Source organism: Lissotriton vulgaris, chromosome 7 (genome assembly GCF_964263255.1).
Source record: "Lissotriton vulgaris chromosome 7, aLisVul1.2, whole genome shotgun sequence".
NCBI classification, from domain to species: Eukaryota; Metazoa; Chordata; class Amphibia; order Caudata; family Salamandridae; genus Lissotriton; species Lissotriton vulgaris.
The window spans coordinates 1,025,958,001-1,025,973,559 of record NC_141695.1 but is presented as its reverse complement, the minus strand read 5'-3'; the positions used below and the strand labels follow the sequence as shown (position 1 = coordinate 1,025,973,559).

Genomic DNA, 15,559 nt, shown 5'->3' with positions numbered 1-15,559 from the left:
ATGGTTTTGCTAAAAGAGAAAAATTTGGGATCCACTGCCTACAGTACGAGGTAATACCTAAAAAGGCACGTACTTCTCTCTGTGTGCAAGGAACACTCATCTGCGTAATTGCTTTTATTCTCTCTGGGGTCAACTTCCTTCCCTCCTTTGACAAGAGATGACCTAGGTAGGTCACTTCGTGGCAGCAGTATTGCATTTTCGAAGGTGACACCTTGTGATTCAAATTAGACAAATGATGCAATAATGAAATCGTAGCTGCTTTGCAAGTTTCCTTGTCATCGGCAGCCACTAGAAGGTCATCTACATACTGCACTAGAGCAGAACCTGGAGGAAGTGCAAAGGAATCTAACTGACTTTTTAATGCCTGACTGTAAATGGATGGGCTCTCACAATAGCCTTGTGGAGCGCGTTTAAATCTGAAGCTTCGACCTCCTAGACAGAAGCCGAAAATATCTCTGCTTTCTTCGGCTATCGGAATGCTGAAAAAGGCATTCTTCAAGTCGATGACTGAAAACCATGTGGCTGTAGCAGGAATCAACGTTAACAAGGCAGTAATGTCTGGAACCACAGGAAACTGCGGAACCACAATCTTATTAACCTCTCTGAGATCGATAACAAACCTATATACTGGAGGCTTTGTAGGATCAGTTCGTTTCAAAATCGGTAATACAGGACTGTTAGACATTTCCTCTAGTTTCTTCAACCACACCTTTCTTAATCAAATCTTGTACAATCAATAAAAGTGCACGTTCACCTTCACTAGAGATTTTGTATTGAGGAATTCGTGGAAATTTTACATTTGCTTTCAAAGTGACTACATATGGTGGTATTTCCAAAAGGCCTACATCATTAGGACCAGTCGCCCAAAGAGTATCAGGGAGTGAACGCAGCTCTGGCGGGAGTGCATCCATTGACAAGTACATCGGAGAGGTGATTCTTTTACCCAATGTAAGCTGTACTCCTTCCGGAGAACAGTACAATGTCGCATATAGGCGTTTTAACAAGTCTAAACCAAGCAGATTTTCATTACAACCTGTCGTCAAAATCAGAGGTGCTTTCAATTGACACGGTCCAACAGAAATAGACAAAGGACCAGATACGGGGTTGTAAACAGGGGCGCCTGAAAAACCTACAGAAACATTTGTTAAGCCGGACAAAGGTGCGCCAGGGAGTTTCGCATGAATGATAAAACTTTTTGTTGCACCAGTATCCAACAGAAACGGTTCGACTACACCTGATGTTGCTACTGCGACATAAGGCCCACTCTGATCTACTGGAACTGATACTACTCCCTCTCTCTGTCCATGGCTGTCCTAGTACTCATTTTGCTGAAATCCTTCACCCACTTCACAATAGTCCTCAAATGATACTGTTGAGATCTATTTTGTTGGGCAGACTGTCCATTTCGTTGATCAAAGTGATTGGAAGGGCGATCATTCGTCTGTGGAGGCATAGCACCTCGTCCTCGACCTCTAGAATTCTGCACAAAACCACCACGACCTCTCTGAGCTGCGGCTGCGTTATTTTGCGCTAAGACTGGACACTCATTCTTATAATGACCCTCTTTCTTACAATACGCACACTGATTCCACTGATATTGTGGTCTCTGAGAACCATAATCTGTCCTTTGATACGATCCTTGCTGCGTATTAGTCTGATTCATGCGAGGCGGATATGCCTGTTGCAAAAGAACTTTAGTCTTTAAGTCTTTCGTTTTCTTATCTGATTTCTCTTTCTCCTCTTTATCCCTGTTTTCATAGTACTGAGCGGTTGCAAGTATTTGCGCAGTTGTAGAGACAGCCCACGCACTCTCGGAATCTTTTAATTTATTGCATAGCTCAGGTAGCAAATTGTGTACAAATTTATCGACAAACAATCTCTGTCCTCCTTCTGTGCTCATATCCTGACCACTATGATCTACAAAAGTCTCTTCGAACCTCGTGAAGAAATCGGAGACACTTTCGTCTTTCTTTTGCCTGCATGCGGACAACTTGTCCCAGTTAACGCGCAATGCTGGCATCAGAGTCTTCATTAAGTCGATTATCCTACCTGGAAGATTAGCAATTAGAGGTTCGGGTTTGGAACCACCTATTTGCTGACCATCTGCTGCAATGATAGCTGCCCAATCACCACCTAGGGCAACTGGATGATTCTCTTTACGTATCTTAGCCCAAATTGGTTGTGGAACTACATTCCCAAATAACATGTCAATGTCCGCCAGATTCATAACACAAGCCTCAACTGTCTGTGCTAACTCCTTATAGTATCCGGCAGGATTCTTACGCGGATCTGGCAAGGCCTGTTTCACTGCTAACACTTCGGCTCGCTTCCACGGAATGTGTATCCATACTCTCTGGAATTGCGCCGGAGCGGCTGCAATACCACGAACCGCATCAGCTTGCACAGCATCGCGCCAAATTGGAGGAACCTCCCTCATTGGATATTGGCGATTCTGCTTCGTATTACTTTTCTCTAAGTCTCTCGGTGAACGAAGTGATGGATCATTCCTATAACTTAAAATCAGTTCCATCACTTCTTTTATATTTTGACCTACTATCATACCTGCAGCGAACTCTTTCTGGACCTTAATTAAGTCTTCTAAATTCGATTCAGAGTCATCTTCTTCTAGTTCCTCACGTAAAAGAGAGCACATCTCGTCGAATACGTATCGTTGCGTTGGTTCATTCCACTGCATAAATGTATCTAGTACATCTCTCGTACTATATCTCCTACTCTTCGAAATCCATCAGAGAGCCGTGGAATCTAATATTCCCCGTTCCTCAGTACTTGGGAGCTGACTACGTCTTTGTACAGAGTCAGAAGTAGGGGTCTTAATTAAAGATTTATAGAAAGGAGACAGAATGTTAGAGACAGAATCAGTGATTCTTCGACGAACAGAAAGCGGAGTCATAATACTGGCAGATGCGGAGAACACAGTAGCAGTTGGAACAGATAGCGGGACAGTAGGAGTATCGAGTAAGATAGCTTGTGAAACAGTAGGTGTAAGCGATACAGGTATAGGTAGAGAAGTCGGCAACCCAGGAAGAGGAGGTGCCGTAGGAACATTTACATTAACCACAGGAGCAGGAATACCAGGTTGTACAGCAACCGGCAATTGAACATTCGGTACAGGCGGAGCCGTAGCACCCTGTGCATATGGTGGAGGTGACTGTAACAAATAAGACAACAGAGGATCGTTTTCGGGGTCTTCTACTGTCTTAGTTGTTTTTGATGGCAAGGCAGGATAGCACTTGTCGATCGCTAAATTATGTTCTCTAATAGCCACCTCTACGGCCTTCTCAGACTCGTTGACTTGCAGCTGCTTAACAGCCTACTCTAAAGTCAACTCTTGCTCTTTCTGTTCTTTTTTCAACCTTTTAATTTCTCTCTGTTTAGATTCTTTTCGCCAGTAACGGAAAGAATCAAACATTGCCGGCCGGGCTTTCTTCCTGAACAATTTCGCTTCCAAATTATCAAGGATTTCGGGTTCAAAACTACCATGCAGTGGCCAACTAAGGACACCGTCCTTTTCTGTATAGCGGACCCACACCTCATTATAAGATATAGGACCCACACCATGCTTACAATACAGCTCATATAGAGTGGTCCCAATCGGAGGAACCAGACATGAGTCCTCCAATCGTGAATCACTGTTGCAACCAAAACACGACAACATACAATTTTTCCGACTTACCATTTTATAATCCGGAACACAGAACAGACAAACACAGACAGGAATGTGCACTCGAACCAAGAACTTAGGCCTACCAAAAGCGAACAAATGTATCGATACCCAAACTAAACCAATAGATTATCGTAACCAGGACAACAACCAGTGATAATCTTACGAAACCAAACCAAACCAAGAACCAAAAAGGATTTTAACAACCCTCACGAAGTAACCAGCTAGCAACCACTAAATACTTAACTGAGGTACTGAAGACGTCACCAAGGAGAAACCCGTCTTGTCTCGCCGTACTAAGGACTGCACCTCGGGTCCAAGACAGGGCGACAGTCAAGGCAACGGCCCACTGCAGCCGTCCTGAACGGGAACCCTCGTGGAAGAGAACTTCGGGCCACTTTTGCGATATGCCGGGATCGATGAAGTGGGGCGCCTCCCTCAGGAATCTTCACACGAAGCTTCTCGAACTCTTCAGGCTTTTGGACCGGTACCGAATGACGTCGCCCCACGTTGGGCGCCAATTGGAGTTCTGGACTTTTTGGTTCCGTCCAGAGGTGTCAGGGGACAACACCCAAAGACCCCGGAGTTCTACCTGTCTCGGTGCACGAATAAACAGAAACACGGGCTTCTCGATGGTGGCGTCAAAGACCAAAGGTTTATTACTGCAGGGACACAGAAGTCACAGAAACTACACACGGGCAGTATCTAGGAGCCTGTTCGATTTGTACAAAGAGGGTTGCTCCTTATATACTAAAATTTGAGCTTGAGGCAAATTCTTTACATGTAATACATTCCCAAACCTTTGTGTCCTAAACAATAAATATTTGGCGTTGCACAGGAATCGTCGACAATATCTGATGTCAAAACATTACGAACGAGGGGTTCCCACTTTTTCATCATAATCTCATGTCAACTTTTCATTCAAGACCCGGACCGCCTCATCGTAAATTTCGTTACCTCCCCCTAATAAAGGCCCAGAAGGAAAGGAGCAGAGCCAGGTGCAGAAGATAGAAAAGCAGGATAAGGGATGTTTGTAGGTTGTAAATGGGCAAGGCTACCAGCTTCGGCCGCCTAATCGTGATCAGGCCAACGAACACAAGAACCAGTATAGCAGGACTGGCCTCGGGCAGAGGAGGCAGCCTTTGTCGAGTCATGCAGCTACAGCGTGTTCTGTTCTAAGGTGTGCGTGTCACTGGAAAGGTGAATCGCCGGCCAAGCCTACGTGTCCTTAATCGTAATGGAGTAATCAGAGGTTATTGCGTATGTGAGGGCAAGAAACACAAAATGGCTGCCATGATCTAAGATGGATGCCATGGGTAGATCGGAAATGTGTTTGTAGCAGGAGTACTCTTGCTCGTAGCATAGCGAAAACACCAGGATATGCTAAATGGATCATTTGCGGTTCGCTGATACCAATATGATGTATTTCCGGCAATATTGAAAACACGGGTTCAAATCGTCACGGAACCTCAAGCCCTGGTTTGCCACCCACTACACCAGGGAGGCAATTCCTTCCCCACAGGTGAATAATCCGACAGCAGCGGAATCACATTATCTCTATATTTGTCGCCATGGTCCAGGTCTTTCACTCCAGGTGACATGTGGCAGATGCTATCTTGCCTTGTCAAGGGAGAGAAGTTATTGGCATGATCTGCTGCCTTACACTGTAAAGTAGACTCTCCAAGGAATGTTGCATGAAGGGGAAACACTTTCCCTATGTTAGGCTGTTTTCATCTGACAGTGCCAACTTCTACCGTATCGCCTGGGCCGCAGAAGATCACGCCTCTCTGGAGTTCTTAACATCAACATACTCCAGGGAGCCCGGCTGGCCACTCCCTCGCCACCTCTGTGTTCAAATGATCTACAACTTTCTACACTTGGTGGTCCAATATTTGACGTTTGGTGTACCAGGCAGGAAGCTTGACCAACCAATGTTTAACCATTATGTAAATTTGAGCACCTTAACCAATCTTGGGTAAGTGCATCTCTGCCGTTTTATTGTGGGCATTCAAAGCAGAGTCTCCAGGGCCAGACCAGTTCAGACTAGGCAAGGAGTGATTGGGAATGGCCCATTGGTAAAGGCTCAAGAGAAAAACCACTGTTGCTTTATGACGGCCAGCAACACAGGAAAAGGTGTAACACTGAGAATTACCAGTGCAATGTAAACATCCTTTGAACAAATCTAAATAGATGTCAACCTTCTCCATCCGGTCAATCCAGTTTCATGTTTAGGGCCATGATCCTCAAGAAAGTGCAAACAGCCATCTACACCCTGTAAAAAGTCAGCCTTCATTTTGTGTACTCAGGAACACAGTATCCCAGGGGACTCAACCATTTTTTTCATGTTGTTGTGTAACACACGCACAGGACGCACATGAGGGTAGACCGAAAACCCAAGTTAATGGTGTTTCGAGTTGACCTCTAAAGAGAATGTCCAGCATGTAGCCTCTTTGTAGATCACAATGACATTATAGTGACCCTTCTAGGTGGGAGATGTACGTAAGCCAAACATATTGCTGTCCTCCATGCATCAGTAGTGCATTTGCCAACCCTGTGGTAATTTCGATGCAAACCGATGAGGTGTTGCTGTGTACCTTCTTTTCTCTCAGTATTTGAAAACATCTTTCCATATCTAGGACTGGATGGTGTGCACTTTTTCAAAAGGATCATTTTGCAGTTTAGCGGGTTTTTCACGAGTTTCATTTTAAACAGCTGAGGAACAATTATTTTATGCTGAATGTAATACTTAAACTGAAAGTGCTCCTGGCAAAATACACTGGTAAACTGAGCGAAACAGAAGGAAAGTAAGAAAAAAAAGTGGAGCTGCTTTATGTTGTTCAGCATTAGCATTCTAACCATGGTATATCGGAATGGTTCATGCTCACCATTGTGGCCCGCAGCCTTGGCTGCCTTTCGCTGGCTGCCCATTGCCAATATTCACTCTTTTGGAGAGAGACGGACAGGTCAGTATGGACACTGGTGAATTGCCATGCCCAAAGTATGCTACGTGGGTTATAGAAGGACCACTGAAATAATTCAAGCATAGGAGCCACAGCAACACTCGCCTCAGGCCTCTTGGAGGTGTCTGGTTGTACAAATACTGCCCCACCTCCTGTGCCATCGCTTTCACAGTGATACAGCTGGAAAAGCGGAGAGGAGTATACCACTGTATAAAATTAAAATGACATTAAAAATAAATGAATTCTTGGTTTTGAGAACACATAATAGATTTCCCAACAAAGCCAGCGATAATCCTAAACCCACTTTACAGTAAGCCTATACCTTTTACTATTTTCCTTTGTTGGGAATCTTTGTATAATAGTTTGTTTCTAAATTTTAAAACCGTTTGTAAATTGAGAAAAATGTTACTTTGTTAACTATGACAAATAAAATACATGAACAAATGTATCTTTTACCTGCTTGTTTATTGTGTTTGGGTGACAACCTAAGTGGGGCAGGTGAGGGGGCACTGTGCTATCAAAACTATTTTTTTATAAACAAAATTCACAGATAATTGCTAATATTATCACGACATCTTGATGCAAAATAAATATTTGCCATGAAACTCTTCACAGCCAACAAACGACCTGTTGTTTGAGTAATTTACACTCTGATCTCTTTTATATCTGAGACATTGCACAAAAATAAGAGACGTTTGGTCTTCTGTTGGGAATGAAGGTGCAGCTTGTTCCTGTGAGGTGTGAACATGTAGTATTTAAATGTAGACCTTACCTTGTATTTGGACAACTTGGGAAAAGCCATGGAACAGTATGAGAACTGGTTTCTTCAGTGCGTGTGCAACGTTTGTCACCTCCTGTTAGTTAAAAATACCACTGGGCTTTAGCCCCAGCTCACAGCTTTTGCATCAGATTGTGTTCTTAGTTAAACTATTTGTTGCCTTTTACCTACCCATTTAGGTTGTTGCAACCATACAGTTACTAGCATGCTCTTGGATTTCCACTCAGTACAGTGTGACCCAGATTGAATGAGTTGAATCTAAAGAGTTCTAATGCCAGCGGTTGCTTCTGGTAAGGAAACAAAGCTAATTATAGAGCAACTTAGATGACTCAATTTAATTTTTAAAGTATGTGTGGCCTCTACTCTGAGATTTAAAAAAAGGAACAGGGCAGTAAGTATGAGACCTAGGACAAATGACGGCATGTTCAGTTTGTTGTAAGACTTTGCACATTTTACGGCATTAAGAGGCAAGTTAGAGACCTCTCTCCTCATGATTGGCTTACTTGATAACTAATGCCTTTGAATTGAATTCTCTCTTTTCCTTTGTTTCAGATCCAAGATGAAGATGGAAGATATAAAAGAAGTAAATAAAGCGCTGAAGGTAGCTACAACATTTACATAGTGTACTAAAATGACTCTAAAGGGGTGTTGAAGCAGGGCAGTTCAGGATTACTCTAACATTTCTTAAGAAATGAAAGATCAGATGCAGCATATATGATTAACAGCACACAAAGTCAATGTTCACTCACTGCTCTATCTTCAAAGAAGAATGCAAATTTTACTGACTGGTAAGTTAAAAAAAATAACAGTTAAAATTATGATACACAAAGAAAATTAGAAGGCAACGTCACCTTCTAGGGTTGAGATTAAACCCCAAACAATTATAACTAAAATCACTTTTACTCAAAAACCACCACCCATTGAGGAAGAGTCTTGAACCAGCAGGATCGGTTGAGTGCCAGTAGTCTCACTGGCCCTCCCAGTGGTCACTACGGTCAGATAACTAGTGTCCAGCAGGGACAGTGTTCAAGCTCTCAGTGACTGGTATTTGGGTTTTCAGTTGGGGGCAGATGTAGAAGTGGGTCAGCACGTACTATCGACTACCACGGTGTCCCAAATTTATAGGTGTGAATCTTTAACATGGAAAGTTGTGCCAAGTTATTATGGCTGCGGTAACTAGACAATGTACAAAGTTGTGGGCCAAGAGAACTGACATTGACTTTGAGGCACAGGAAGAGCGTCTGTGCCAACCAAAGTATTGCCTTTTTCAAAATGGAAGTTATTTTCATTATCCGGCAGAAGTGCAGTTTCCCCCTTCGTCTCTATTTGCAGGTTTCTGGATCCAGAAGTCCAAGATCAGACCGGTTTGTACTGGTCAGGGTGTTAATATTGATTTACCTCAGAAAACCGAAGAGGGTTTGACTATTGGGTGGACGATAATAGATAACACTGGAATAGGGGAGAGAGGCAGATTTTATTGAGGCAAGGAAACTTACATTAAGCACAGTGAAGGGGCTTGCAACCCCTGCGACCTAACAGGTCAGATTGGATTCACGAAGTAATGCTTAGCAAAGGGGACTTGCAGTCTGTTATGTTTACCATAGACAAATGCAGCCTGCTGTCAAAAACAACCATCATGTGCTGTATGCACGCATTGCCCAAACTGATACCATTAATCACTCAGGTAAAGTGGAAAAAAAAACATCTTAGAAAAACTTGAGGGTATTTGTACACAAACCTGATCACAAGTTGCTACCAGTGTTTTTGCAAACAGTAAAAGAGAATTGAGAACCAGTCTATGTACTAATAGGTCGGTTCGTAAAATTACGAATCGTAGTGGGTCTTAATCCGACCTACCTCATGTATATTAATGAGGTATGTCGCAAATTGCTACTCACTACGGTTGCAGGCTGGTGACAGCAGACCACCATGTCTGCAATTACTTATAAATTAAGCAAACTTTTGTTTCTAAGTGCAACCGGTTTTCCTTACAGGAAATGGAACTGTGTTTAAAAAGAAAAGCATTTGTTGTTTGTTTGCTTATGAGTTGGCACTGCTTATTTCCCAACAAATTTTCTTTTTAATTCAGAAAGGAGGAGAAGTCCCTTTGCTTTTTGCGTATAGGTTACCACCTCCTTTGAAGTCTTGGTAACATTTCAGTATTTTGCGGCCAGATTTTCTGACTTCTAAAATCGAATTAGTACATCTGCAAAAGCAGTTTTCCTGGTCACAAATACTGAATTAGAGCATTTGAAACGATAAAAATGCTTAGTACATACAGCTGTCCTTAGATGTGTGCGGTTTCAGACCTTACACTGTAATTAAGTGAGACTATTGGCTTACTGCTGTGTAAGGATGATGAATTTTGCTATGCCTGTATTTGCAAACGTAGATGCAAATGGCGTTTGATATAGGACCATTGTTATCTTTGATGGCTATTTCCAGCCCAATTCCTTCCAAAGCTGCTCCCAGAAAGCAGCCATAATATGTTGTCAAAACCTTTTCTCGCATATAGCATCAAAAATAGCAGCCACAATCGTGCTTTGTTTGTTTTGTGTATCTGCTACTTGTGACAAATGTTCTTGTATTGTTATATGACGTTAAACCATTTGCTAAGTGGGCGATGATGTTTGTAATAATTTTACATAATGTATCAATAACATGACATATAATTCACAAAATATTGAGGGCAGAGATGAGTTCTGATCAGTGCTTAATTTGAAAAAAAATAAATGCAAGGGCCAAATGTTTTTATGTCTAAATGGCAAACAAAGGAACCAAGAACCACAGGGGTATTAACCTCTGAGATAAACTTGTGGTATTAACAAAGGGATGTCAAAATAAAGGTTAATGTCCCTGCAATTAAATTGTCAGTTTCACCAATCATATTTGGATTACAATCTTATACCCTGTCATTTCTTACTTCTCAGGGCCATACGTGGTTGAAAGATGATGAAGTTATGCAATGTAAACAGTGCGAGAGAGAATTCTCTATATCGAGGAGAAAGGTACTTTTGGAAAAATGCTTCATTTGAACTAGGTTTGAATGCAGGGAGTTGCTTAAAGTTATAACAATATCAATTTCATCTTGATCGTAAATAATATTGGTGAATAGATATTAAACAAAAGCAACACTTTTTCTTTTTCTGCATTTTATATGATTTCAAGGTTTGACAAAATTTGACTGAAATAGTTTCACACCAAAATAGAAATCCAGTTTCTAAAGGATGTCATAGTATTTGCTTAAAGTTGTCCTTCTTCCAACTTCTCTGGTTGGAGGTGCTGTCATTTTGTGATGGACACCGCGAAAAGTCAGATAGTTTGGCTCGTCAAAAGCACCCAATTATCTTACTTTAAAAGCCTCTACTTGCATAGATGTCTCTGTGTTCATAGCAGTTTGCCTTGTGGAGTGCAATACATTGATATGTTTGTATATTTATTTATATATTGATTGATTACCTTTGTGACTAATCTGCTAATGGCCACTCATTCCATGGAAGCTGGTGCATGCAACATAGAACACAATAGTTTTGGTGCATATATCACATGAAGGCCTACCTGATCCACACATCATGCAGAAATGATTCCTTGTTTAGAATGGTTCTGTCACAATGTGTTAATTATAGTCCGCATCATCCGCTCACACAACATCTACATCCCCACCTATGCAGATGGCACACAAATCAATATTTCCTTCTCGGACAAGACCTCCAATACAAAAAACAAGTTTATTGATTGCACAACCGAAGTCATTAAATAGATGAAAGCCAACTGTCTCAAGCTCAACACTGACAGGACAGATGTAGTGATCTTCAGGAAAAACAACTCACCATGGGACTCCAGCTGGTGGCCAGTCAAACTCTGACCCACACCAACACACACAACCCATACTAGGAACCTCGAAATAATCAGAAACCGCAAACTGGACATGACTGCACAAGTCAACACCTCACTGCATCTTGCTTCCATACCCTGAAGATTCTGAGGAAGATCTTCAAATGGCTCCCAGGCAATGCTAGAACACTAGTCCCCAGCAAATTGGACTATGGGAACACCCTTTATGCCCGGATCCCCAGGCAACCCATTAGAAGACTACAAACCGTCTAGAACACAGCTGCCAGAGTCATCCTCATCCTCAGAATCTCACACATAACTCACATCACAGCACACCTCAGGAAACACAGACGCACTCAATTCTAACTCCTCACACATACACAATCTGAAAGAGACACATTAGTGATATATTCCTTACCTTAGAATAATCCCCAGGCGTCAGACTGGATCAGGAAAGTTTTGCCTAGCAGTACCCCTGTGCATCGGTAGGTGGCATCGTGCGGCTCCACGTCCGTCACTGGCGTCATGAGCGCTGGGATGACGTCACGGAGACTACTTAGGCGCCACCCATGCACGCTGACATCAGTTTTCTTTTTCCGTGCCGAAAGCACAGATCCGGATTGAGCAAGTACCTCAGTCATTTTTTTACTACTTTTTTAAGACTTTTTGTCTCCTCCTCTTGTCTCCTGGTGCACGTAGGGATTCCCGGATTTAAATCTTGTGGGTTGTGCCGACGTAATAGATTTGTGGCGAACCTCCAAGATGTGTGCCTCTACTGGCTAGAGACCGATCATGACTCCTGGGACTGTCAAGACTGTCGAGCCATGGCCCCGAAGGCCTTGCGGGAGCGGCGGCGGAAGTTGCTGGAGGTCCAGCACTCCTCTCCCCGCCGCTTCGGGTCTAGGGGCCGTTCGTGGAACCGGAGCCGTCACTCTTCGGGCTCTAAGTCTTCGCCTTCAGATTCCGGTAAGCGACGCCATAAAAAGAAGTCGAAGAAGCGTGTTCGCTCTCCGACGTCCCCCTATCGCTCTCCGGAGGCGGACGAGGGGGACAGGGGCTCAGCCCCTGCGTTTTCCTCTGGAGCTGAGGAGTTCCGCAGCCTACCTGCTATACCCAGGTCCGTTGGCGACTCCCAAACAGATGCAAGAGTTTCTTGCTGCTATGGACCGCTGCTTTAGGCCCAGAGATCCCACTGGTGCGCCTTCGGGCCGAGCGGTCCCGCGTCCAGATCCTGTTGGCCCAGCGGCTCCGCCACCGGCGCCAGCCCCGGCGCCACAGGATCCTGAGCCACAAGGTGCAGCGCCGCCGGCTCCAGCCCTGGCGCTGCCCTTGCCTCCGGCTCCGGCCCCTGCGCTGCCCTTGCCTCCGGCCCCGGCGCCGCCACAGGCGCCGCACTGGGTGCCGTTTATTCCGCCCCTGCCCCGGTTCTCAGACCATTTTGTTCTGGCCTGGGATCCAAATTGGTATACGGCTCTGGCTCCGACCGGCGCCATTTTCAGCGCCGTTCCTCTACTCCGGAGCTGGACAAGAACTGGGACGGCTCAGAGGACCCTCTTGCCCGGCAATGTGACTCCGAGCAGGATTGGGTGGACCACCTCCAAGATGCGGGCGAGCTTGATGTGTCTTCTGACCCAGGTTTTGCCTCTTCTCCGCCTACTATGGCGGAGAACGCTTCCTAGACCCTGGTGCTGCGTCGGGCTGCGGAGGCTCTCCATCTCAACCTCCCCACGGTGGCCCTTAAGACCAACCTCCTTACTGAGGTGCTCCAGACGGCGTCTACCTCATCGGTGCCGCTGCTCCCTTTCAATGAGGCTCCCACCGATGTCCTCATGGGCACTGGGTGGCGGCCGGCCTCGGGGGCGCCGGTGGATAAGAACGTTGCCAGGCGCCATCGGCCGGCGCCTGGTGACACCGCCTTCTTGACCACTCACCACACGCCTGAGAGCCTGGTTATTCAGGCCTCGACGTCGCAGAGTGCCTTTCCCACGGCTCCGCCGGACAAGGACTCCAAGAGGCTGGACTAATTTGGCAAAAGGTTGTTCTCCTCGGCCAGCTTGGGGTTACGGTCCGTTAATACCGCTCGCTTATTGGGCCCTTACTCCCACGCAGTGTGGGATTCGGTAGCTGAGGTATTGCCTCAGTGTTCTGAGGAGGTCCAGGTTGTCCTTTCCCAGGCGATTGCGGAGGGCAAGGATGCAGTCCAGTTTGCCATCAGGTGTGGTTTGGACACCGCTGATTCGTTGGGCGGGCGATTTCCACAACTGTGGCATTGCGGCGCCACGCCTGGTTGCGTTCTACTGGGTTCTCACCCGATGTCCAGAGCTCTCTCATGGACATGCCTTTTGATGGCTCCCGGCTCTTTGGTGATAAAGCTGATAATGCCCTGGAACGTTTTAAAGACTCTCGGACCACGGCCAAGTCTTTGGGTCTTTCCACGAATAACCCTGCCACACCTGGGTTTCGTTCCTTTCCTGGCCAGGGCAGGGGCGCCCAGGCACGTTCCTCCAGCAAGCCTGTGCAGAAACAGCCACAGCGCGGCCGTGGATTCCGCAGGGGCGGGTCTGGTAACCAGCGCGTGGGTCCGTCCACTTCCACCCCCGCTGTTCCGCCTCTAAGCCTTCCTAATCCGAGCTTCAGGCAGCACCCCATGCTGGTGGGTGGCAGGATCCGTCACTACCTCCACCACTGGTGCGAAATGACATTGGACAAGTGGGTGCTGCAGATAATCAGCCACGGTTACGCACTCCCCTTTCGGTCCGCCCCTCCGGCCATGCCACCTCGGCACCACCGCATGTCGGGGGATCATTTGTCTCTTCTCCGTCAGGAAGTCTCGGCCCTCCTGGCCAAGGGGGCCATCAAGCACGTTCCAGGTCAAGAAGTAGGGAGTGGTTGTTATTCCCACTACTTTCTGGTCCCCAAGAAGGACAAGGGGGGCCTGGGCCCCATCTTGGACCTCCGGGACGTCAATCACTTCCTCTGGAAGGAGAAGATCAAGATGCTGACTCTGGCTCAGGTCCTGGCTGCCCTGGACCCTGGAGACTGGATGATGGCGTTGGACTTGCAGGACGCATATTTTCACATCCCCATCCTGCCGGCCCACCGGCGCTACTTGCGGTTCATGGTAGGCCAGGAGCATTTTTGTAGTTTGCCTTGCTCCCCTTCAGCCTTACCAGTGCCCCTTGGGTGTTCACGAAGGTGATGTTGGTGATCGCTGCTCATCTGCACAGGTAAGTGGTGTCCGTCTACCCCTACCTCGACGATTGGCTGTTGACGGCAGGCTCGCCCCAGGCAGTCTTCACCCACCTCTAGACTACGGCTGACCTCTTGCATTTGCTGGGGTTCTCCATCAATCTGCAGAAGGTGCACCTGAGTCCCTCTCAGAAGCTCCCCTTTATCGGAGCGGTTCTGGATTAGATGCTGTTCCGGGTTTATCCTCCCGAGCAGCGGGTCCGGGATATTCAGGCTATGATTCCTCTCTTTCAGCCGCTATCCTGGTTTTCTGTCAGGCTGACCCTCCGGCTTCTGGGCCTGATGGCGTCCTGTATCCTGCCGGTGACGCATGCCAGATGGCATATGCAGGCTCTGCAGCGGGTCCTGAAGTTCCAATGGGCACGGCATCAGGGCAACCTGTCCAATCGCGTCCGGATCTCGAAGAGCGCTGCAAGACAGTTGCAGTGGTGGCTCACGGATCGCAATCGTGTCAGTGGCAGATCCCTCTCCCTTCCCCAACCAGTGCACACAGTGGTGACGGATGCGTCCCTCCTGGGATGGGGAGACCACATGGGGGAGGTGGAGATCAGAGGCCTCTGGTCTCCGGCGGAGTCCCGGTTCCATATCAACCTTCTGGAGCTGGGGCGATCCGACTTGCACTGAATGCATTCCTTTACTCTGTCCTGGGAAGTGTAGTGCAGGTGTTCACGGACAACACCACCGCCATGTGGTATTGCAACAAACAGGGCGGGGTGGGGTCGTGGACCCTATGTCAGGAGGCTCTCCGCCTCTGGACATGGCTGGAACATCAAGGCATTCCCTTGGTGGTTCAACACCTGGCAGGTTCTCTGAACACCAGGGCGGCGAGCTCAGCTGCCTGTGCATGGTGGATCACGAATGGCGTCTGAACTCTGACGTGGCGCAAGGTCTCTTTCTGCAGTGGAGAGAGCCTTGGTTCGATCTATTCGCCACCGAAGAGAACGCTCAATGTCATCAGTTCAGCACGTTATAATTTCCAAGGCGGCGCTTGCCCGGAGACTATTTTTGTTGTGAGTGGAGTTGCGGTCTGTTGTACGCCTTTCTGCCTATACTACT

At 46.5% G+C, this 15,559-nt stretch overlaps 1 protein-coding gene across 4 annotated transcripts in view; it reads left to right on the top strand.

Annotated features, from left to right (window-relative positions):
* RUFY1 (RUN and FYVE domain containing 1) overlaps positions 1-15,559 on the top strand; it is a 717,137-nt gene that overhangs the window by 593,709 nt on the left and 107,869 nt on the right. For all 4 annotated transcript variants that reach the window (XM_086931454.1, XM_086931453.1, XM_086931456.1 and 1 more), the window contains 2 exons: positions 7,973-8,021; positions 10,351-10,428. In XM_086931454.1, the coding sequence (XP_086787580.1) occupies positions 7,973-8,021; positions 10,351-10,428 (127 nt within the window). The remainder of the gene's footprint in view (positions 1-7,972; positions 8,022-10,350; positions 10,429-15,559) is intronic.